This window comes from Panthera onca, chromosome C2 (assembly GCF_046562875.1).
Source record: "Panthera onca isolate mPanOnc1 chromosome C2, mPanOnc1 haplotype 2, whole genome shotgun sequence".
NCBI classification, from domain to species: Eukaryota; Metazoa; Chordata; class Mammalia; order Carnivora; family Felidae; genus Panthera; species Panthera onca.
In genome coordinates this window covers 67,287,410-67,313,171 of record NC_138347.1, presented here as the reverse complement: position 1 = coordinate 67,313,171, position 25,762 = coordinate 67,287,410, and the positions used below count along the sequence as shown (strand labels likewise).

Sequence of the window (25,762 nt, the reverse complement as noted above, 5' to 3'; positions counted from 1 at the left end):
CTCCAGAAATTTGATTATGAATAATGCAGACAGCAGAGAATTTTAAATGATTAAAAATAATGCTTATGAAAAATTATAACCTTTCTTGAAATAATAATTTTAAAGTGATGAATATTTTTTCTTATTCAATGGCTGAGAATGTTACCAACATAGTAGCTAATATTCATTGGATACTTACTGTGTGCCAGCTTTTGCTAGTAAATGGCAGAGCTAAGATGTGAACTCAGTTGGATTGCAGAGCTTGTACTCTTGGCCACTACATTATTTGACAGTCCTGTGGGGATTTTTCCCTCCTATCAAATTGGAATTTTTTTCGGGGGAAAAAAAATGGTGCTGTTGGCAAAGGTGGAGATTTCATTGTGTACACTGTCTCCAAACTCAATTTAGTAAAGTTCTAATGAAATTTACCAGGAGATTCACTGATTTTGTTTCCTAGGAAGACAATTATAGAAACAATGTATATGGATTAAGCAGTCTAACACAGCTATCTTTGTAATAATAATGGTTAATATTTTGTCAGACAAGTCTGTAATTTCATACCCACCCCTCAGTGGAACTTCTTTTTGGTTATTTGATTATGGTAGTTTATCTCAACCTACTTGTTTAATGATCCACTTATCTGGTGGTAATGGCTATCTTATGTAATATTTCCCATTTCAACGGATAGTTTAGGAAAAAGGATCTCATAACTTCCTTTTTGGTGTGGGATCAAGCAAAATTTAATGCATTTCCTGCTTTTCTTTTTATTTTTAAGCAATTCTCAAGAGAAACAAATAGGAATTTTAATCTAAAGAAAAAGTTTCCCAAGTACGGGATATCCAGAAAAGGAGTTCCAGGCTACTATATAGGTCTTATGAATATGGCTTGACCTCAATATAGGATTGACAGGGTACTCTCACACAGAGGTCCAGTTTGGGAAATAATAACTGATTTTAAAAGTATTTAGCAGCTTTATGGAAGGAGGTTTGGACTAGAGATTTTCAGGTTTTGAAAAATGCCTGAAATATGAGTTTTTAGTTAGGCTCTTTCTTATAAGACATCTGATTGAGGCTTTTCCTTTCTTTTTTAAAAAATAGGTCAACATGGTTGATATTACCGGACTCGGCAAGAGTAGCTCTTCTGCTGAGGAGAGTGGACAGGATGTCTTAGACAACACATTTTCTCAGAAACATAAAGAACTGTCCGTTTTATTGCTGGAAATGAAAGAAGCTCAAGAAGAGATTGCATTTCTTAAGCTGCAGCTCCAGGGGAAAAAGGCCGAGGAGGACGCTGAGGTCCCTGACCAGAAAGAAATGAAGCAGGCAGAAAGTGAAGGAATACTTACAGTTAGCATGAAAGTATTGCCTGAAGATACAGGGCAACATTTTCCCCCAATGCCACATGAAGGGAGCAGTCTTCCAACACTTGAAAAAGAAAAGCAGATGAGTACTAAACATCAAAATAGAACATCTGAAGATATATCTTTAAATGACACTGAAATGGAATTAAAATCAACCAAACAGGATGATGTTGATAAATCCCTTTCTGCTGTACCAGGAATTTGTCAGTGTCACCAGGATGAATTGGAAAGGCTAAAAAGGCAAATTTTGGAGCTCGAGATAAGCTCTCATAAAGCAGAGGAAATCTATGAGGAAAATTTAGATGAGAAAACTAAAGAAATCAGCAACCTAATCCAGTTGATTGATGAGTTTAGGAAAAATGCCGAAAATACCAACAGTGCATTCACTGCTTTGTCTGAAGAAAGAGACCAACTTCTCTCTCAGGTGAAGGAACTTAGTGTGGTAACGGAACTGAGGGCTCAGGTACAACAACTGGAAGTGAGCCTTGCAGAAGCAGAAAGGCAAAGAAGACTTGACTATGAAAGTCAAACGACTCATCACAACTTGCTTACTGAACAGATCCACAGTCTCAGCATAGAAGCCAAATCTAAAGATGTGAAGATTGAAGTTTTGCAGAATGAACTCGATGGTTTGCAGCTTCAGTTTTCTGAGCAGAGTGCACTGATAAAAAGCCTGCAAAGCCAGCTGGAGAAGAAGGAAAATGAAGTTCTTGAAGGCGCAGAATGTGTAAGGAATATATCAAATAAGATGGAAGAACTTTCTCAGGCTCTTTCACAGAAGGAACTTGAAATAGCAAAAATGGATCAACTCTTATTAGAGAAAAAAAGAGATGTGGAAACCCTCCGACAAACCATCATAGAGAAGGATCAGCAAGTGACGGAAATCAGCTTCAGTATGACTGAGAAAATGGTTCAGCTTAATGAGGAGAAGTTTTCTCTTGGGATTGAAATTAAGACTCTTAAAGAACAGTTGAACTTATTATCCAGGGCTGAAGAGGCAAAAAAAGAGCAGATAGAAGAAGATAAAGAAGTTGTTTCTGGCCTTAAACAGAATTATGATGAGCTGAACCCAGCAGGGCTCCTAAGTAAAGAAGAACTTCAGCATGAATTAGACCTTGTAAAGAAAGAAAGTGAACAGAGAAAGAGAAAGCTCCAGGCAGCTCTTATTAACAGAAAGGAACTTCTACAGAGAGTCAGTAGATTAGAAGAGGAATTGGCCAAAGTGAAAGATGAATCTACGAAAGAGATCCCACTCAATGAGAGTGAGAAGAGAGAAATGGAAGAAGACAAAGAAAGCAAAGAAGACTCAGAAAAATGTGTGACTGCTAAGTGCCAAGAAATAGAAATTTCTTTAAAACAGATAATATCTGAGAAAGAGGTGGAGCTAGAGCATGTAAGGAAGGATTTAGAAGAGAAGGTAGCAGCTGAAGAAGAGTTACAGGCTGTGATCAAACAGATGAATCAGAACCTGCAAGAGAAGACAAACAAAATAGATTTGCTGCAAGCAGAAATCATTGAAAACCAAGCAGTTATCCAAAAGTTAACCACAGGTAACAAGGATGTAGGTGATGGAGACTCAGCAGCACCTGTAAAAGAAACAGTGGCCATCAGTCCACCTGGTGTGGGCAGTGGAGAACACTGGAAACCAGAGCTGGAAGAAAAGATGCTGGACCTTGAAAAAGAAAAGGAGCAACTTCAAAAGAAACTACAAGAGGTGTTAACCTCTCGAAAGGCGATTCTACAGAAGGCACAAGAAAAAGAAAGACATCTTAGAGAGGAACTAAAGCAACAGAAGGATGATTATAATCACTTACGAGATCAATTTGATGAGCAGAGGAAGGAAAATGAGGACATCGGAGACCAACTAAGACAACTCCAGATTCAAGTAAAGGAGTCTGTAGACAGAAAACTCCTGAGCATCGACCAGCAGGATCCAGGACCTCCAAATCAAAGTTTAAAAGAACCTTTATTCAAAGCCACAGAGCAGCAACCTGCTCAATCTGTTTCAGAATCTGACTTGCTTTCTCCTAGAGATGCAGATGCTCTGCAGAGCAGTACTTCTGTTGTCCAGATTAAGAACCAGCTGAAAGAGATAGAGGCCCAGAAAGAGGAGTTGGAATTGAAGATTAGTTCTGTGACAAGTGAGCTCACTAAAAAATCAGAAGAGGTATTTCAGTTACAAGAGCAGATAAATAAACAGGATTTGGAAATCCGGAGCCTGAAGACAGCATCCCATGAGGCTGAAACCCATGCAGAAAGCCTGAGGCAGAAGTTGGAAAGCAGTCAGCTAGAAATTGCTGGATTAGAACATTTAAGAGAATTACAGCCTGAACTAGATGAATTGCAGAAACTCCTAAGCAAAAAGGAAGAAGAAGTTAGATACCTTTCTGGACAGCTTAGTGAGAAAGAAGAGGCGCTTATGAAAGTACAGACAGAGATAATGGAACAAGAGGATTTAATCAAGGCTCTCCATACACAGCTGGAAATGCAAGCCAAAGAACATGATGAGAAGATAAAGCAGTTGCAGGTGGAACTTTGTGAAATGAAGCAAAAACCAGAGGAGACTGGGGAAGAAAGTAAAGCAAAGCAACAAATACAGAGGAAACTGCAAGCTGCTCTTATTTCCCGAAAAGAAGCACTAAAAGAAAACAAAAGTCTCCAAGAGGAATTGTCTTTGGCCAGAGAAACCATTGAACATCTCACTAAGTCTCTGGCAGATGTGGAAAGCCAAGTTTCTGCTCAAAATAAAGAAAAAGATACATTCTTAGGAAAGTTAGCTCTTCTTCAGGAAGAAAGAGACAAGCTCATTACAGAAATGGACAGATCTTTAATGGAAAATCAAAGTCTCAGTGGCTCTTGTGAAAGTCTGAAATTAGCTCTGGAGGATCTTACTGAAGACAAGAAAAACTTAGTGAAGGAAATTGAATCTTTGAAATGTTCTAAGATTGCAGAAAGCGCTGAGTGGCAAGAGAAACACAAAGAGTTACAAAAGGAGTATGAAATCCTTCTGCAGTCATATGAGAATGTTAGTAATGAGGCAGAAAGGATTCAGCATGTCGTGGAAACTGTGAGGCAAGAGAAGCAAGAACTGTATGGCAAGTTGAGAAGCACAGAAGCAAACAAGAAAGAGGCAGAAAAGCAATTACAGGAAGCTGAACGGGAAATGGAGGAAATGAAAGAAAAGATGAGAAAGTTTGCTAAATCTAAACAACAGAAAATCCTAGAATTGGAAGAAGAGAATGACCGGCTTAGAGCAGAGGTACATTCTGGAGGAGGTACATCGAATGATGATGTGGAAGCACTTCTTTCTTCCAATTCCAACTTGAAAGAAGAACTGGAAAGGGTCAAAACAGAGTATAAAACCCTTTCTAAGGAGTTTGAGGCTTTAATGACTGAGAAGGACTCTCTATGTGAAGAGGTTCGAGATTTAAAGCATCAGGTTGAAGGTACTGTATCCAAACAAGGTAGCCTGGAGGCCACTGAGAAACCTGATAACCAAAGGGATATCTTTGAAGGGACAACACAGTCTGTCCCAGGTGATTCTAATGAACAAAGCTCTCTGAACATGAGCACAAGGACTGAATATTCAGAATCTGTTCCATCTGAGAACAGTGCCAAGAAGCCTGATGAAAATGAGAATGTCAGTTCAAATGATGAAATTAATAACTGCCTGCAGCAGATTGATCAGCTCAAAGAAAAAATTGCTGAATTAGAGGAAGAGAAGCAGAAAGAAAGAGAATTTAACCAGACTTTAGAAAATGAGAGAAGTACCTTACAGAGTCAAATATCAGCAAAGGATGATGAACTAAAAATACTTCAGGAAGAAATAACCAAAATAAACCTATCAAATCAGCAAATGCAAGAAGAACTTGCCAGAGTTACCAAGCTAAAGGAGACAGCAGAAGAAGAGAAAGATGATTTGGAAGAGAGGCTTATGAATCAATTAGCAGAACTTAATGGAAGCATTGGCAATTACTATCAGGATGTTACAGATGCCCAAATAAAAAATGAGCTACTGGAATCCGAAATGCAGAACCTTAAAAAGTGTGTGAGTGAATTGGAAGAAGAAAAGCAGCAGTTAGTCAAGGAGAAAACTAAGGTGGAATCAGAAATACGAAAGGAATATTTGGAGAAAATACAAGGTGCTCAGAAGGAACCTGGCAATAAAAGCCATGCAAAGGAACTTCAAGAGCTGTTAAAAGAAAAACAACAAGAAGTAAAGCAGCTGCAGAAGGACTGCATCAGGTATCAAGAGAAAATTAGTGCTCTGGAGAGAACTGTAAAGGCCCTAGAGTTTGTTCAAACAGAGTCCCAAAAAGATTTGGAAATAACCAAAGAAAATCTGGCTCAAGCCAATGAACACCGCAAGAAGGCAGAAACAGAATTGGCTAGCTTCAAAGTACTGCTAGATGACACTCAAAGTGAAGCAGCAAGGGTCCTAGCAGATAATCTCAAGTTGAAAAAGGAACTTCAGTCCAACAAAGAATCAGTTAAAAGCCAAATGAAACAAAAAGATGAAGATCTGGAGCGGAGACTGGAGCAGGTAGAAGAGAAACACCTGAAAGAGAAGAAGAACATGCAAGAGAAACTGGATGCTTTGCGTAGAGAGAAAGTCCACTTGGAAGAGACATTTGGAGAGGTTCAGATTACTCTGAACAAGAAAGACAAGGAAGTTAAGCAACTTCAGGAAAACCTTGATAGTACTGTGGCCCAGCTTGCAGCTTTCACTAAGAGCATGTCTTCCCTCCAGGATGATCGGGACAGGGTAATAGATGAAGCCAAGAAGTGGGAGAGGAAATTCAGTGATGCTATTCAAACAAAAGAAGAAGAAATTAGACTCAAAGAGGAGAATTGCAGTGTTCTAAAGGATCAGCTTAGGCAGATGTCCATCCACATGGAAGAATTGAAGATCAACATTTCCAGGTAAATGGATAAGTTTTATGCTCTTCTAAATGTAACTGAAGGCAAAGAAAGTCACTATTTAAACTATTTCTATTGCCTTTGATATTACAGGACTCATTTTGGCTTAGACTTCTCTAGAAGCTATATTCTCCCTCACTTCTTTTTTTTTTTTTTTCAGTGATTTTTGACTAGTATTAAGGTGAAATATCCATGTTTGCTTCTCTTCCCATCTTTCTATTGAGAGATCTCTTTGATTTCTCCCTTTTCGTTTTCATTTCCACTATCTTTGTCTGGGTTTTTACTGTGGTACTCCCAAATGACTGCTTTAGCTTCCTAAATGATCTCCTCTTTTCTCTTCCCTATATTTCACATTAATTCATACTGCATATACCTGTTAGAGTTCTTTTCCTCTAACACCAATTTTATATCACTTTTCAAGCTCAGGAACTAACACTTGGTACTCCTCCACTTTTAATAGGATTTTTCTGCTCTGAGACAGGTTTCCTCATGGTCTGTCACACCAAGATAATTCCTTTAAGAAGCTAGACATTAGCTTGTCTGGAGCAAAGTAAAACAAAATAGAAAATATTGCTTTCTAGAGTGTGCAAAGTCATGCCACTAAAATCAGCAACATATTTGGGAGTTTATGACTGAAATACCCTTAGGTACAATATACCTTTGATACAGAGCACTCAATAGAACTAATATCTCTTCATTAAAAGGATGAGCACCTTGAATCATAAATATTGATTCATTTGTAGGTCTGAGTACTTGTTGTATGTGTTCCTTAGGCATCAGGTAGTTTTTCCTTGAAATCTGTAATTAATGACCTCCTCTCTTTTTTTCCAGGCTTGAACATGATAAGCAAATTTGGGAGTCCAAGGCCCAGACAGAGGTCCAGCTTCAACAAAAGGTCTGTGATACTCTGCAAGGGGAAAACAAAGAACTTTTGTCCCAGCTAGAAGAGACTCGGCATCTGTACCACAGTTCTCAGAATGAATTAGCTAAGTTGGAATCAGAACTTAAGATTCTCAGAGACCAGTCGACTGATTTAAATAATTCTTTAGAAAAATGTAAGGAAAAGAAAGAGAATTTGGAAGGGATCATAAAGCAGCAAGAGGCTGACATCCAGAATTGTAAGTTCAGTTATGAACAGCTAGAGACTGATCTTCAGGCCTCCAGACAACTGACTAGTAGGCTGCATGAAGAAATAAGCATGAAGGAGCAGAAGATTATAAGCCTGCTTTCTGCCAAGGAACAGGCAATCCAAGTAGCTGTTGCTGAACTACATCAGCAACATAATAAAGAAATTAAAGAATTGGAAAACCTGTTGTCCCAGGAGGAAGAGGAGAATATTGTCTTAGAAGAGGAGAACAAAAAAGCTGTTGACAAAACCAACCAGCTTATGGAAACACTGAAAACCATCAAGAAGGAAAACTTGCAGCAGAAGGCTCAGTTGAATTCCTTCGTTAAATCCATGTCTTCTCTCCAGGATGACCGAGACCGCATAGTAGGCGACTACCAACAGCTGGAAGAGCGACATCTCTCTGTCATCTTGGAAAAAGATCAACTCATCCAAGAAGCTGCTGCTGAGAATAACAAGCTTAAAGAAGAAATTCGATGCTTGAGAAGTCATATGGATGATCTCAATTCTGAGAATGCCAAATTAGATGCAGAACTGATCCAGTATAGAGAAGACCTGAACCAAGTGATATCAAGAAAGGACTGCCAGCAAAAACAACTACTTGAAGCCCAACTTCAGCAGAATAAGGAGCTAAAAAGTGAATGTGCTAAATTGGAAGGAAAGCTGAAGGAGTCTGAGGAAGCAAAGGAGGATCTGCGGAGGTCCTCACTTGCTCTAGAGGAGGAGAAACAAAGTTTGTCTAGAGAGATTGAGAGCTTGAATGCATCTATATCTCAACTAAAGAAACAGTTGACAGCCTTGCAAGAAGAAGGAACTTTAGGGATATTTCAGGCCCAATTAAAAGTAAAAGAAGAAGAAGTACAGAAGTTAAGTACTACCCTTTCCTCCTCTCAGAAGAGAATTACAGAACTGGAAAAGGAGTTGATTTGTGTTCAGAAGGAAGCTGCCAAGAAAGTGGGTGAAATTGAAGATAAACTGAAGAAAGAATTAAAGCATCTTCACCATGATGCCGGGATAATGCGAAATGAAACAGAAACTGCAGAAGAGAGAGTGGCAGAGCTAGCAAGAGATCTAGTGGAGATGGAACAGAAATTACTCATGGTCACCAAAGAAAATAAAGATCTCACAGCACAAATCCAGTCTTTCGGAAGGTCTATGAACTCCCTACAAAATAGCAGGGATCATGCCAATGAGGAGCTTGATGAACTGAAAAGGAAATACGAGGCCAGTCTCGAGGAGCTGGCACAGCTGAGAGAAGAACAGGGCCTCTTAAGCAGGGAGAGAGATGCTCTTGTTTCTAAAGCTGCCCTTTCAGCGAACTCCACTGAGGATAGCAGCTTGCCTCACCTTGAGAAACTTAACCAACAGCTTTTGTCCAAAGATGAGCAACTGCTTCACTTGTCCTCACAACTAGAAGATTCTTACAGTCAAGTGCAGTCCTTTTCCAAGGCTATGGCCAGTCTACAGAATGAGAGAGATCACCTGTTGAATGAACTGCAGAAATTCCGCAAGTTGGAGGAGGGGAAGCAGAGGTCTGCGGCCCAGCCTGTGACCAGCCTAGCTGAAGTCCAGAGTTTAAAAAAAGCTATGTCATCACTCCAAAATGACAGAGACCGACTAGTGAGTGTCTGGTTCTCTTTCTGGTCTTTGTTTGGGAGTTTTTGAGCCTTTCTTTATAATTTTCGTCTCCATGGAAAAAAAGATAAGCACATTCTTATACATATTATCTGGGAACTCTGAGACAGTATTATCCATCTCACAGATTCTGTGTGCTCTTAGAGAAACACAGACATTACTTAAATTACTTTAAATCTGCCATTCCATTTAAAAACAATTACAGATTTTCTGTGCACAAAACTCTCCATTGGTTACAAAAGAATGAAGAGATGGAGGCTGTTTTATATATTTTAAACACACACATAAATATTTCCAGAATTTGTCATAGTTCAATGAATGAAGGTATAGGGATCATTCAGTGCCTTCTTACAGTGACAGTTTAGCAATAGGTCATCTGGTAGAATTAAGGGTAGAGAGGATTCAGTTCATCTCATAATTACATATAACTCAACCCTAATTTGTCACAAAAAAGTTAAATGTAAAAATGGTTAATTTAAATAAGTTTAATACCCAACTTTTTTTCAATCTGAGAGAAAGCTAATGAGGATCTCTAATACTAAAATTTTGCTGCTTTTAGCAGGATCCAGTAGTTTAATCGAGGTCTGTTTTCTTAAAAACTTCCAGGTTATCAAGATTCAGAGGCAAAAATTGGAACTATATGAGCCAAGCCAGGTTCTGCTTTGTGACATTACTGCCTTCACTTTCATGACAGTTCTTGACTCTGTCAAGGCCATGTACTTAGGCCAAATAGGAAATAAACTGAGCTTCAAAAGGTTGGATTTTCCATTTTAAAAAGTGACCAGTGTCCAGAATATGAAAATTCTAGTTTTTAAGATTAGCCTGAGTAAAGAGATCATTTCTCCTACCTGTTAATTTTTTTTTAATGTTTATTTTTGAGAGAGAGAGAGAGCATGAGTGGGGGAAGGGGCAGAGAGAGAGGGAGACACAGAATCCAAAGCAGGCTCCAGGCTCTGAGCTGTCAGCACAGAGCCCGATGTGGGGCTCAAACCCACGAACCGTGAGATCATGACCCGAGCTGAAGTCAGATGCCCAACCGACTGAGCCACCCAGGCGCCCCTCCCCTACCTGTAAAGACTTGTTCTAATTTTTCTTTTTCTTTGTAGACAATGTGTTCATTCATATTACACTTAATATCTAGCATTTATAGATAATTTTTTCATTTTTGTAATCCAAACAAAGCCCCTCTTTCCAGCTATTGTTTTGACAGCAATACAATGTGTACATATTTGTTTATATTTTAAAAATAGTTTCAGTTCAGCAGACTTTGTCCTAGGAGCTTAAACTTTTTTCATTGCTTTCAGAATGCAAATGTGAAAGGTTTTCATCAGGACAGTATATACCTCAAAGCTGTAGTTTATAGCACCCAGGACTTGATTATCTTCGAAGTCAAAATCTTTTTCCTGGAAGCTATTATGTTAGATTCTTAATTGACAAGGTTTTGTTTAATGAATTGCTCTACTTATCGTAAACACTGGGGACTAAACTTGCTACCTCACAATGCTTTCTATCTCTCAATCTCCATTCCATATTTTCGTCTGCTGGATATTTACAAGCCAAGTCAGCATTTTATAATTTCTACATTTCTATAACTCATAGTAGTGTTCTTCTGTTCCCTAAGGCTCATAGCTATCCATGATTTTATTTCATTTAATCATCAAGGTCTGTCACTTTACTCACAGTGGGCTTCAAATATCTTTTTCCTTTCCATCATCGATATCTTAAGATAAGTTCTTAACACTATACACTTAACTGTTGTGATACTGCTTCTTTGAGTTTGTCACCTTTCCAGTATATTTTATATATCATCACTGAATAAATCTTAAGCTCTTCTTTCTTATTACTATACTGCTCAAAAATCTTTAAAAGTTGTATTACTCTAGAATAGGCTTAGGATTCAAACCTCTGGCATTTGACACCCTATATCTTGTTCAGGTCCTTCTTTCCAGCCTTCCTTGTTACTACTCCATTACTCATAATCTTCATTGCAGCCAAACTGAACTCCTCATTATGCAGTAATCATATCTAGTACTTCCACATTACCATCCTCTGAACCAAAATGTTCTCTCAATTTTCCTTTGTTGGGCAAATATTTCCCACTATTTAAACATCTCCCTGGAGCTCAAATTCTCTGGTTGTATTTCCAAATCACTTAATTGTCCATTGCCTTCTGTTTGTACTTCTCTAGTACTTTGATTTGTTCCATATTGTCTTGATGTATATATGTGTATGTGTCTGTGTGTGTTTAATTTCTATACACTTAATATTTCCCTGATTAGATTCTAAACTCTTGGTTAAGTGTCATGTATTATACTTGTATGTATTTCCTATGATTTTTAGCATGGGGTAATTAATTAACTATATGGTAGGTAATCAACATAGTTGGGGATCATTCTCTATTTTTGTGGTTGTTACTGAAAACGCTGTTTTTTCCATTTTGTAAAACTGTCACGTAGGGGAGTTACGGAAACATTTGAGACTGAGGCCTTTATTTCTGCCATGAATGAATCCTAAAGCCTAGGCAGGGTTATAAATCACATGAAAGCCTGACAGTCTGACTGGGTGATACTACAAATGAGGCCCACTGCAGTCTGCTGAGGTGCTTCTGCATACTTCTTGAATGTATCATTAACTGTCCATCAACTCTTTTCCCTCATATCTTGTTCTCAGTCTATGTCATGGGCATTGAAGCATATAGTCTCTCAGTCACTGGCTGCATATATGATAGTTATGGGAGCTATCTTAAGTCAACCACTATCAGTTTCAACATTCAGCTGAGGCTAGCAGTTTATCACCTCTTTCTACAACACACTCCTTTTCCCTCAGGACCACTCCAGAAATGATTTAGATCCGAAAGGGATTTAGCTTACTTTGGTTCTCTACTTAGTTATTCAAGGGAAAGTCTGAGTGTCCAAGTGGCAGAGAATTAGCCCTGAGGATTCTAATACAATGTCACAAACAACTCTGAAAACATTCCAGAGTTTTCAGTCTGTCCGAACTTCCTTAGGACTTTCCCATAATCAAATAAGTACTTAGACAATGTTTACCTAAAGGGTAGAGAGCAAATCTCCAGAGCTGCCTTTATCTATACTCATTTCATTCTTTTTTTTAAAATTGTTTTTAGATTCCAGTGTAATTAATGCACAGTGTTACATTAGTTTCAGGTATACAATATAGTGATTCAGCAATTCGATACATTACTCAGTGCTCATCAGGATAAGTGGACTCCTCCTCCCCTTCACCTGTTTCACCCATCCCCCTGCCACCTCCCCTCTGGTAAACATCAGTCTGCTTTTTTGCCTCCTTTTTCCTTTGACTGTTTTGTTTCCTAAATTCCACATATGAGTAAAATCATATGGTATTTGTCTTTCTCTGACTGACTTATTTCACTTAGCATTATACACTCTAGACCCATTCATGTTACACATGGTGAGATTTCATTCTTTTCTGTGACTATTATTCCATTGTATATAAATACATCTTCTTTATCCACTCATCTATTGATGGACCACTTGGATTCCTTCCATATTTTAGATATTGTGTTACTGCTGCTGTAAACATAGGGATGCATATATCTTTCTGAATTAGTATTTTTGTATTCTTTGGATAAATATCCAGTAGTAGAATTACTGGATCATATTGTAATTCTGTTCTTAATTTTTTGAGGAAATTCCATACTGTTTTCCACAGTAGATGCCATCAGTTTACATTCCTACCAATAGTGAGTGAGGGTTCCTTTTTCTCCGTATCTTCACCAAAACTTGTTGTTTCTTGTGTTTTTGATTCTAGCCATTCTGACAGGTATCTCATTGTGGTTTTGATTTGCATTTCTCTGATAATTAGTGATGTTGAGCATCTTTTTATGTGTCTGTTGGCCATATGTCTTTTTTTGGAAAAATATCTGTTCATGTCTTCTGCCCTTTTAAAAATTGGATTGTGTGGGGGTTTTTTGGTGTTGTTTTATAAGTTATTTATATATTTTGTATACTAACCCTTTAGTGGATGTATCATTTACAAATACCTTCTCCCATTTAGTAGGTTGTCTTTTTTTTGTTGATTTTTTCCTTTGTTCTCTAGAAGCTTTTTATTTTGATGTAGTCCCAATAGTTTATATTTGCTTTTGTTTTCCTTGCCTTAGGAGACATAACTAGAAAAAATGTTGCTGGGGCCAAAGAAATTACTGCCCGTGCTCTCTTCTAGGTTTCTATAGTTTCAGGTCTCACAATTAGGTCTTTAATCGATTTTGAATTTATTTTTGTGTATAGTGTAAGAAAGTGGTCCAGTTTCATTCTTTCGCATGTAGCTGTCCAGTTTCCCCAGCACCATTTGTTGAAGAGACTGTCTTTTTCCTCATTTGTCATAGATTAATTGATTAAATCATAGGTTTACTTCTGGGCTCTATTCTTTCCAATGATCAATGTGTCTGTTTTTGTGCCAGTACCATAGTGTTTTGATTATTACAGCTTTGTAGTATAGTTTGGAATCTGGGAGAGTGATAGCTCCAATTTTGTTCTTTTTTAAGTTTGGTTTGGCTATTCAGGGTCTTAGTGGTTCCACACAAATTTTAGGATTATTTATTGTAGTTTTGTGAAAAATGCTGTTGGTATTTTGATAGGGATTGCATTTGATTAAGGATTGCTTTGGGTAGTATAGACATTTTAACAATATTGGCTCTCCCAGTCCGTGAGCATAGAATATCTTCCCATTTGTGTGTGTGTGTGTGTGTGATCTTTAATTTCTTTCATCAGTGTTTTTATAGTTTACAGAGTACAGGTCTTTCACCTCTTTGGTGAATTTTATTCCTAGGTATTTCATTATTATTGGTTGCAATTGTGAATAGGATTGTTTTATTTATTTCTCTTTCTGTTGCTTCATTAAGTAAATAGAAATGCAACAGATTTCTGTATATCGATTTTTATTCTGTGAAGTTACTGAATTCATTTATCAGTTCTAGTAGGTTTTTGGTGGAATCTTTAGGGTTTTCTATATATAGTATCATGTAATCTGCAAATAGTGAAAGTTTTACTTCTTTCTTACCAATTTGGATGCCTTTTATTTCTTTCTCTTAATCTGATTGTTGTGGCTAAGATTTCTAGTACTATGCTGAATAAAAGTGGTGATGGTGAGAAAGGAAATCCTCATGTTGTTCCTGACCTCAGGGGAAAAGCTCTGTTTTTCCCCATTGAATATGATGTTAGCTGTGGGTTTTTCATATAAGACCTGTATTATGGTGAGGTATGTTCCCTCTAAACCTGCTTTGCTGATGGTTTTTGTCATGAATGGATGTTGTACCTTGTCAAGTGCTTTTTCTTCAGATATTGAAAAGATCTCACATTGATTGATTTGCAAATATTGAACCCTCCAGCATCTCAGGAGTAAATTCTGATTATGGTGAATGATTTTTTAAATATATTGTTGGATTCAGTTTGCTAATATTTTGTTGAGGATTTTTGCATCTATGCTCATCAGAGTAGTTGGCCTGTAGTTCTCTGTTTTAGTGGTGTCTTTATCTAGTTTTGGAATCAGGATAATGCTAGCCTCATACAATGAATTCGGAACCTTTCCTTCCTCTTCTACTTTTTGGAATAGTTTAAGAACAGGGTTAACTCTTCTTTAAATGTTTGGTAGAATTCACCTGTGAAGCTGTCTGGTCCTGGACTTTTTTGTTTGTTGGGAGTTTGTTGATTACTGATTCAGTTTCTTTGCTGGTATTGGTTTGTTCAAATTTTCTGTTTCTTCCTGCTTCAATTTTGGTAGATTATATGTTTATAGGAATTTATCCATTTTTTCTAGGTTGCCCAATTTGTTAGCATATAATTTTTCATAATATTCTCTTATAATCCTTTGTATTTCTGTGGTGTCGGTCATTTCTTTTTTCATTTCTGATTTTATTTGAGTTCTCTCTCTCTCCCTCTCTCTCTCTCTCTCTTTTATGAATCTCACCAATATTTTATCAATTTTGTTGGTCTTTTCCAGGAACCAGCTCCTGGTTTCATTGATCTCTCCTATTGTATTTTTAGTTTCTATTTTGTTTATTTCTGCTCTAATCTTTATTTTATCCTTCCTTCTGCTGGTTTTAGATTTTTTTTGTTATTCTTTTTTTAAAGATCCTTTAAATGTAAGGTTAGATTGTTTATTTGAGATTTTTCTTGCTTCTTGAGGTAGGCCTGTTTTGCTATAAACTTCCCTCTTAGAACCACTTTTGCTGCACCCCAAAGATTTTGGATCATTGTATTTTCATTTGTCTTCATGTATTTGTAAGTTTCCTCTTTGATTTCTTGGTTGACTCATTCATTAGTAGCATGTTATATAATCTCTATGTATTTGTGTTCTTTCTAGAATTTTTCCTTGGGGTTGATTTCTAGTTTTATATGTAGCATTGTCAGAAAAGATGCATGATACCTCTTCACTCATTTTGAATTTGTTGAGACTTGTTTGTGGTCTAACATGATATATTCTGGAGAATATTTTATGTGCACTTGAAAAGAATGTATATTCTGCTGTTTTAGGATGGAATGTTCTGAGTATGTCTGTTAGGTCCATCTGGTACAGCATGTCATTCAAGCCACTGTTTTCTTGTTGATTTTCTATTTGGATGGTCTGTCCGATTTCACTGGAGTGTTAAAGTCTCCTACTATTATTGTATTACTACTGATTACTTCCTTTAAGTTGTGGGCTTCTTTATTTATTTGGGTGTGCCATGGTGGGTGCATAAATATTTACAATTGCTATATCTTGTTGGATTGTTCCCTTTATGATTATGGAGTGTCCTTCTTTGTCTCTTGTTATTGTATTTACTTTAAAGTCTATTTTGTCTGATGTAAGTATTGCTACCCTAGCTTTCCCTTGAAATCTATTTGCATGATACATGTTTCTCTGTCCCCCTCAATTTTAATCTGCAGGTATCTTTAGGTCTGAAATGAGTCTCTTCTAGACAGCATCTAGATGAGTCTTGATTTTTTATCCATTCTGTCACTGCATGCTTTTTGATTGGAGAGTTTAGTTCATTTACATTTGAGGTAGTTATTGATAGGTGTGTACTTCTTGCAAATTTGTTGCTTGTTTTACAGTTGTTTTTGTAGATCTTTTCTGTTCCTTTCTTGTTCTCTTCTCTCATGGTTTGCTGTCTTTCTTTAGTGATATACTTGGATTCATTTTATTTTTTTACATGTCTATTACCAGTTTCTTGATTTGTGGTTATCATTAGGTTTATATATAACATCTTGTGCATATAATAGTCTGTATTAAGCTGATGGTCACTTAAGTTTGAACTAATTCTAAAAGTACCAAAATTTTCTCCTCTCCCCTCCATGTTTTAGGTATATAGTGTCATACTTTACATATTTGTATTTTGTGAAACCCTTGACTGGTTTTTATAGATGTACTTGATTTTACTGCTTTTGTGCTTCCTACTTTTCTTACTTCTGCTTATGGTCTTTCCTTTCCATTTGAAGAGTCCCCTTTAACATTTCTTGTAAGGCTGGTTTGGTGGTGATATATTCCTTTAAATTTCATTTGTCCTGAAACTCTATCTCTCCTTCTATTCTGAATGATAGATAAAGCCCTTCTGGATAGAGTATTGTTTATTGCAGGTTTTTTTCTTTCAGCACTTTGAATATATCATGCCACTCCCCTGTGTCCTGCAAAGTTTCTGCCGAAAAATCAGCTGATAGTTTTATGGGCTTTCTGTTGTACGTATTGTTTTCTTTTCTCTTGCTGCTTTTAAAATTCTCTGTATCATTAATTTTTGCCATTTTAATTACTGTGTATCTTGGTGTGGACCTCCCTGGGTTGATTTTGTTGGGGGCTGTCTGTGCCTCTGGATCTGGATTTATGTGTCTTCCCCCTGATTAGGGAAATTTTTAGCTATTATTTCTTCAAATAAATTTCCTGCCCCCTTTCTCTCCTTCTTCTGGGATCCATATAATGCAAACGTTATACTTGAAGATATCACTGAGTTCCCTTAATCTATTCTCATTCTTTATTCATTTTTCTTTCTCTTGTTTAGCTTGATTGTTTTCCATTACTCTGTCTTCCAGGTTACTGATCTGTACTTCTCTTTTCTCTATTCTACTATTTATTCTCTCTAGTGTAGTTTTAATTTCAGTTATTGAGTTCTTCCTCTCTGACTGGTTCTTTTTTTGTGTGTTTTCTGGTTTTTTGTTGACAGTCTCACTGAGATCTTCCACTCTTTTCTCAAGTTCAGTGAGTATCTTTCTGACCATTACTTTAAATCCTCTATCAGGCATATTGCTTATCTCCATTTCATTTCTCTCTCTTTGTCCTGTTCTTTCATTTGGGGATTATTCCTCTGATTCCTCAGTTTGCCTAACTCTCCATGTTTATATCTATGTGTTAGGAAAGTCAGCAACATCAAGTCAGCCGTGGCAAGTAGTGGCCTTATCAAGAAGAGATCCTGTGGTGCCCTGTAGTGCAATGTCCCTTGTTCACCAGAACCTGGCATTTCAAGGTGTTTCCTGTGTGTGTTGTGTGCACCCTCATGTTGTGGCTGAGCTGTGTTTGCCTTCAGTGTAGTGATCTGCAATGGCTCCTTTTGCCTGTTGTGGGCAGAGTTTGGTCCCTGTGTTGTTAATGGGCCAGTCTGGGACTGTCTTGGGCTTTAGTTGGGTCAGACCAGGTGTTTGCCGGAGCTGTGATTACACTGAACTGCAGGGAGCTCTCCCTGTGTTATCCCCTGGTAGGTTTTTGTTAGTGGGTGGGGGATTGTAGTCAGACCAGGCGTCTCCTCCCAGCCCATTGCTAAGGCTGCAGTAAACTACTGTGTGGTTATCTTCCCCTCTCCTTTGGACAGGAGTCACTTTGGAGTGGTATTGGCCCCTGTTGGGACTGTTTGCAGAATGCCACGCCTGTGGTGCCATTTTGGATATACTCCTGCTGAGGCCAGGTTGCAGGGGATGAGTCTGCAGAAGAACCCAGGGGTGGGGCACAGCAATCCCAAGTGGAGAGTGTTTGTGCTGCACTGGTTTCTGCAGACATCTGCATATATAGGCTGGGGGTGGGAGGGAAATGGCACCTGCCAGCTCTTTTGTTCTTGGAGAAGTCTCCCAAAGATCCTTGGCCCTCCAGCATACACTCTGAGATTAATAGATAAGTCTTCCTGTATGCCCCAGGCATTTTTTCAAACTGCTGCTTTTATGCTATATCTCAGCAGGGCTATTTGTTGTGCTCTTTATTGGAAGGGACTTAATTTTCTCTTGCCCTCCAGCTCTCCCAGAGCCAAGCTGTTCATCTGTAAAGTTCTAGGTGGTAAGCCCCACTGATTATAAAAACTCCAGATATTAGCTCCCTTTGGTTCTCAAAGCCAGTGTTACGAGGCTTTGTCTTCCCAGTGCAGGTCCCTGTGACTGGGGTGCCTGGTATGGGGTCTGCTCCTCTCCCTTCTCTGTTCTTGTGATGTCCTTCCTTCCCATGGACAGTCTCCTGAGTCAGCTTGGCTCCCAACTGTGTTTCTACCTGATGTGGTCTCTTCTGTATGTTTACTTGTGGAGTCTGTTCTGCCAGTCTTTGAATCATTTTCAGGGTTGTTTACACTGATGTGATTGTTATCTAGTTGTATCCATGGAACAAGGTGACTTTAGGATCCTCTGACTCTGCCATCTTTTCTGGAAGTCCCCTATACTCATTTCATTCTGAAAATGACTTGAAGTAGCATATAAAGATATGAGCAGTTTTTCACGATAATATAATGCAAGTAACTGGGAAGGAAGAGAAGATGAGGATAGGAGAGAAAAAGATTAAACCAGGAGTAAATTTAGTATCCCAAGGAGATGTCACAATATCTTTTTAGAAAGATGGGTCATCAGATTTTTTTCCAGCTTTCTGGCAGCCATCAGAAATAAGGAATTAAAAATCCATATACATGAATTACAATATCCGTGTTTTAGGGAAAAGGAAGAAAGAAAAACTACTTTGTTCGATATAAGAATAGTTTATTGAGACCTGCAAGAAATTTCTTTTGTGTTTCTATAGAGAGGACCGTATGAAATTGTGAAATATCCTTTACTTCTCTACAGTAAATATAATAGTTATTTCATAGGGGTTAAAAAATTTTTTTAATGTTTATTTATTTTTGAGAGAGAGAGAGAGAGTGCAAGTAGGGGGAGGGTCAGAGAGAGAGGGAGACACAGAATCTGAAGCGGGCTCTAGGCTCTGAGCTGTCAGCACAGAGCCCAACGCGGGGCTCAAACCCACAAACGGTGAGATCAGATCTGAAGTCGGACACCCAACCAACTGAGCCACCTAGGCTCCCTATTTTATAGGTTTAATTTAGCCATTCCTTGCTGTAACTGCATAGCAAAAGAATTTTGTCTAGTTTCCTAAAGGTACTTATACAAACAGCTAAAATGCAGTCCCAGACACACAGCTTCCTGATGATCTAGTCTATTCCAAGATTAATATTTAGAGTATCTGGATTAGAGGAGTGAATAAAGAATATATTTAGTGCATAAAAATGTTTTTGTTTTAAAACAAAAAAATGTTTTTCTTTTTTGTTTAAAAAATAAAGTTATATGCACATCTATGTCACTAAATTCTGCATATCACTCAGTTCTACGTGTTTGATTAGAAAAACAGCACTCCCAACTCTGATTCTCCTCCTCCCAAGACACTTTGCTTTCAACTGTCTTATTATTTTGGTGTTTTCTCGGTATCTAAATATCATGCTGGTAATGCATCTTGAGTTTTAATTCTTTGTATTAGCTATTGACTGTCTTTTATGCTAACGGGGATTTATTTAGGTCTCTTTCCTCTCTCTACTTCCATGGTACATATGCACATTTTCAGTATACAGCCCGTTTTCCATTCTACTGATGTAATTTGCATTCTGGTTAATTCAGTATTCAGTGTTTACATTTTTTTTTAATTTTTTTTTAACGTTTTATTTATTTTTGAGACAGGGAGAGACAGAGCATGAACAGGGGAAGGTCAGAGAGAGGGAGACACAGAATCTGAAACAGGCTCCAGGCTCTAAGCTGTCAGCACAGAGCCCGATGTGGGGCTCGAATTCACGGACCGCGAGATCATGACCTGAGCTGAAGTCGGCCACTTAACCGACTGAGCCACCCAGGCGCCCCAGTGTTTACATTTTTATGACTACAAATAAGAGCTGAGATATGTTACTTTTATTTTCCTCAGCATCTTTTTTCCCCCTTAGAGTTAATAGCTGTATTTTTGTTGTTGTTACTAGTTTTCTTTCTATTTATCAATATAATTTACCTCTAGGTTTACTGCCATTTATCCACATATCCTCTTAAGGTGTTTATTCCTATCAATTTTGCATTTATGAAGAAAATTCTGGAGTTTTTTTTCTCGCTCTTACATGAACCAGTTGCTGTGCACTCCTAGTTTTCATCCTAGGATATCTCCCTTCACCTGTTTCTTGTATTAGATCTCCTGTTTTTTGTATTCCAGGTCTTCCTTGTCTTGGTTTTGTGTCTTCATTTTGTTGGAAGAAATCATTTCCAACAAATGATTTGTTGGAAGCTCCCTAACAAAAGATACAGGGGAGGTAAATTTATTGAAAATGTCTTTTTATCTCTCATACTTGATTGATAGTTTGGCTGGCTATAGAATTCTAAGCTGAAAATAATTCCCCTTGTTGGAATTCCCATGTTGGAAGAAATCATTTCCAACAAATGATTTGTTGGTAGCTCCCTAAGAAAAGATACAGGGGAGGTAAATTTATTGAAAATGTCTTTTTATCTCTCATACTTGATTGATAGTTTGGCTGGCTATAGAATTCTAAGCTGAAAATAATTCCCCTTCAAAATTGTGAAGACATTGGTCTATTGCCTTTTATATTACAGTGTGGTTCAGGAGTCTAATGTTCTGATTGCTGATCCTTTATCTATAATCTATTTCTTTATCTCCTTTTTGTCTCTCTCATATCTTTTTGGAAATGTATAGAGTTTTTAGTCATGTATTCTGAAATTTCATGATAATGTACTTTGATGTGGATCTATTTTTATTCATCATTTTCTCTAGTCCTTTAAATCCAAGAAGTCATACTCATCAATTTTGGGAGATTCTTTTGAATTCAGTTTTACCATTTTCCCCATCCTTTTTCTCTGTTGTCTTTTTTTCTGAAAAGCCTGTTATTTAGATGTAGGACCTTCTGGATTGGTTCTATAATTTTCCTTTCTATTCTTTTTGCTATACTTTGGGAAGGCTTTCTCACTTTTATCCTTAGAACCTTATATTGAGGTTTTCATTTTTATGATCATGTTCCTAATTTCTAAGTATTTCTTTTTTTTTTTCTTGTCACATAGATAGATGTTCTTAACTTATTTCTCCAAGAATAGGGGTGGTAATTTTGTTCTTTGATGTTTTCTTATAATGAATTTTTCTTTATTTTTTATTTCTGCTCTAATGTTTCTAATTTCCAATATTCTCTGTTAAATCTTCAAGTGTATTATATTCTTCCTCCTGCTAATGTCTTCTGAATTACTTTTCTTTTAGTTCTTTTCATCCCAGACTTAATGATATCCATTCTTCAGATGGGGGTTAATCCTTGAATTACTCTTCATGTTTAAGGGTAAGGTCTAAAAAGCTTGTGGATGGGGCTTACCAACTGTGAGGTTGGTGATTGCAGGGTGATCTTGCTGAACTTTTTGTGGGTAGTTCCCATGTTGTATCTTTAGTTCCTCTTGGGCTGGTCAGATTTTCTAGAGAAGACTTCTCATTTCCTGCATGGATGGTAAAGGCCTGGGTGCCAGCATTGTCCAAGCTGAGTAGGGGAAAGACTTCAAGCATTCAGAAGGCATACATTGACTCAATCACCCTTGTTTTAGAGCAGTCTTTTTACCTTCAGTTGTGCCTGGTATTTGATGGCCCAGAGACACTTCTTTTACCTTCTCCAAAGAATAACACTCTAGTTGTCTGTTAGAGTTAACAAAAGGTATGGAACTAAGAGGAGTATTTAGGGATGTAATTGTTTTTTAAGCAGCTTTCATCTAATTCTCCTTATTTCAGCCACCACCTTCTCCCTACCCCCATCACTATCTTTTCCAGAGGTACCTGGTGCTGTTAATTCCTGAGCCTTTTGAAGATTCTACAGAGTAAGTTCCATTGGTTCTTGGCTTTCCTTACTGCCAGCTTAAGATTTGGCTTTCCCAGATCTGTTAAGTCAGTTACCACTTATGCATCTGCTTTTCAGCTTCCAAAATTAATTTTGTTGTTGCTGACTCCTCTCTTGTTCTCCCTGTTCTTGTGTTTTATGCTTATAAAATGATGCCTTTATTGTACGTTTAATGATGTTTCTAAGAGTGGGTGAAAGAGACATGTGTTCAATGCACCCTTTTAGCCCAGATGTCCTGACATTATTTCTTACTACCAAGCTTTTAAAGAGTACTGGGGATAAATAATTTGAAGATATATCTGGAATGTAGGTAGAGAGTTTTGTTAATTAAAGGCAAGTCCACCATCATTATATGACCATCATCATTATTACCATCACCACCATAACCATCATCACTACCACCATTAATTTCGTCAGTTGATTCTCATAATCTAATGAGAAGTACTATAAGGAAGGTAAGGGAAATTTTATAGATAAGGGAAATTAAGGCTTAGAGGGTGTGAGGAATGTGCACAGGGTCACACAACCTATGTGGGCGGGATGTTGGACCCTCAAAGCCTAAGTACTCTTATTAATCCCTGGGCCTGGGCATCACTGCCTTCTTTTCATAGTCAACATTAGCTAAGCTAGAGTTAAGGTTGATATCCATGTAAGAAAGTTTAAAAGCCTAAGCAGGGCACAGGGCTAAATAGAAAGTCAGTCCATCTTTACATTTCTTGTTCTGGGGAGGTACCACCCATAAAGAAACTGTAGGTCCTCTAGGTCTGTCCTATGTCCAGGTTGTAGATCTAGAATCAACTGGGGACCTCAGGAGCAGGAGGCTGGGGTACAAGTTGCAGGAATGGTCAGGCCCTATAGCCTTGATGGCAGCTCTATGGGGTGATTCCCACCAGCCTGGCTGCCTATATTTCACCATTTTAGAGATTAATGTTGCAAATATATGTCAGTGAACCTGTTAGGTGCTGATAGTCTGTCGTGGTGTCTGACTGACTTAGCAGAGAGCTGCTGATGACTTACAGCTGGGTGAATGAGATGTGATGAATCACCCTGTTACTTTCCCTTTGGTTAAAGCTGAAGGAATTGAAGAATCTGCAGCAGCAATACTTACAGATTAACCAAGAAATCACTGAGTTACGTCCACTGAAGGCTCAACTTCAGGAGTATCAAGATAAGACAAAAAATTTTCAGATTATGCAAGAAGAGCTAAGGCAGGAAAATCTCTCCTGGCAACATGAGCTGCATCAGCTCAGGTATGATAATCCCTGCTTTTTGACTCTTTTTCTTTTAGTTTTCTTTTTTTTTTTTTAGCTTTTTATTATAAAATATAGTTTTATAAGAAGTTACAAAAATAGTACAGAGAGCTCCTGTATACCTTTCACCCAGTTTCCTCTAATGGTAATATCTTACATTACTATAGTATACCCAAATTAGGAAATGACATGGGTGTGAGTCATAGACCTTTTTCAGATTTCATCAATTTTATGTTCACTTACATATGTATGTGTGTGGTATGTGTGCATAGTTCTGTGCAACTTTATCATATGTGTAAATAAATGTAATCATCACTGAAAATAGTCACTTCCTCGCCCTCCTATGCCAATATCCTACTCTGGCAACCACTAATCTGTTCTCCACCTCTATCATTTTGCCATTTTGAGAATTTTTTAAAAGTTTTTATTTAAATTCCAGTTAGTTAACATACATCATTTTAAGTGGAATCCTACGGTATGTAACCTTTTGAAATTAGCTTTATTCACATATCATAAATGCCTTTGAGGTCCATCAACATTGTTCGTGTATCAATAGTTCATTCTTTATATTGATGAATAGTATTCCATGGTATGAATATACTGCTTTAACCATTCACACGTGAGTGTTGCTTCTCATTTTTATGTGTTATTAATAAAGCTGCTATAACCATTTGTGTATAGGTTTTTATGTGGAAAATAAGTTTTCATTTCTCTGAGATGTTTGTCCAGGAGTGCAAATGCTAGGTTGTATGGTAAGTGTCTGTTTAGTTTTTTAAGAAATTATAAAACTATATTCCAGAATGACTGTACTATTTTATATTCCTAGCAGCAATATATGAATGATCTAGTTTCAATATTGAATGCTGTATTCTTGTCAGCATTTGATATTGTGACTGTATCGTAGTTTTTTAGTAGATACGCCATGGTATCCCAGTGTGGTTTTAATTTGCATAATGGCTAATAATGTTGAAAATTTTTTTGTTGCTTGTTTGACATGCATATGTCCTTTTTAATGAAATGTTTGTTCATGTGTTCTGTCCATTTTTTATTTGGGTTGTTAATTTTTTTTTACTCTTGAGTTTTGAGCATTCTTTATATGTTCTAGGTACAAGTTCCTTATCAGATACATGGCTTGCAAATATTTTCTCCTAGTCTGCAGCTTATCTTCTCATTCTTCTCAATGTCTTTTTAATTTTGATGAAATCCAATTTAATGATTATTTTTCTCTATTTGCAAATTCAGTAATTTCAGTTCTAGCTTCATATTCACTGATTCTTGATTTTTTTTCTTCATCACTTCTATTCTGTTGTTGAGCCCATTGAGTTATTAGCTTTTATTTTGGATATTATATTTTTAAGTTCTAAGATTTCTTTTCAGTCTTCTTTGTATCTTCTATTTCTTTGCTAAGGTTTTCTCTTTTTTTAAGTGAAGTATAATTGACATACAATGTTACATTAGTTTCAGCTGTACAACATAGTGATTCAACAATTATATAAATTATGCAGTGCTCACTGTGATAAGTGTAGTTACCATCTGTCACCATACAAAGTTATTACAATATTATTGATTATATTTCCTATGCTGAACTTTTCATTCCTGTGACTTATTTGTTTTATAACTGGTAGTTTCTGCCTCTTAATCCTCTCACCTATTTTGCCATCCCTCCTCCACCCACTCTGCTCTGGCAATCACTGGTTTGTTCTCTGTATTTATGAGTCCATTTCTTTGTTTGTTGTTTTTCAGATTCCACATATAAGTGAAATCATATGGTGTTTGTCTCATTTTCTGTCTGACTTACTTCATTTAGCATAATACCCTCTAGGTCCATCCATGTTGTTGTGAATGACAAAATTTCCTTCTCTTTTTAGTTCAGTAATATTCCTGTGTGTGTGTGTGTGTGTGTGTGTGTGTGTGTGTATACCAGATCTTCTTTACCCATTCATCTGTCAGTGGACACTTGAGTTGCTTCTATATCTTTGCAGTTGTAAATAATGCTGCAGTAAACATAAGGATGCATATATCTTTTTGAATTAGTGTTTTGTTTACTTTTGGAAAATACCCAGAAGTGGAGTTACTGGGTTGTATGGTATTCTATTTTTAATTTGTTGAGGAACCTTCATACTGTTTCATATAGTGGCTGTACCAGTTTATATTCCCAGTAACAGTAATTGAAGTTTCCTTTTTCTCCACATCCTCACCAATACTTAACTATTTCTTGTCTTTATGATAATAGCCATTCTGACTGCTGTGAGGTGATACCTTATTGTGGTTTTGATTTGCCTTTCTCTGAAGATTATGATGCTGAGCATCTTTTCATGTGTCTGTTGCCCATCTGAATATTGTCTTTGGAGAAATGGGAAGCATTCTGTATTTTCATTTGTTTCCAGTGTGTTAGT

The 25,762-nt window shown here is 37.3% G+C and overlaps 1 protein-coding gene across 7 annotated transcripts in view; it reads left to right on the top strand.

Annotated features, from left to right (window-relative positions):
- GOLGB1 (golgin B1) overlaps positions 1 to 25,762 on the top strand; it is a 90,220-nt gene that overhangs the window by 49,034 nt on the left and 15,424 nt on the right. For 4 of the 7 annotated variants that reach the window (XM_060639849.3, XM_060639846.3, XM_060639848.3 and 1 more), the window contains 3 exons: positions 1,077 to 6,262; positions 7,091 to 9,005; positions 23,188 to 23,366. In XM_060639849.3, the coding sequence (XP_060495832.3) occupies positions 1,077 to 6,262; positions 7,091 to 9,005; positions 23,188 to 23,366 (7,280 nt within the window). Of the gene's footprint in view, positions 1 to 1,076; positions 6,263 to 7,090; positions 9,006 to 22,010; positions 22,097 to 23,187; positions 23,367 to 25,762 lie in introns of those variants that run through there. The other 3 variants (XM_060639850.3, XM_060639851.3, XR_009612328.3) reach the window with 3 other exon arrangements.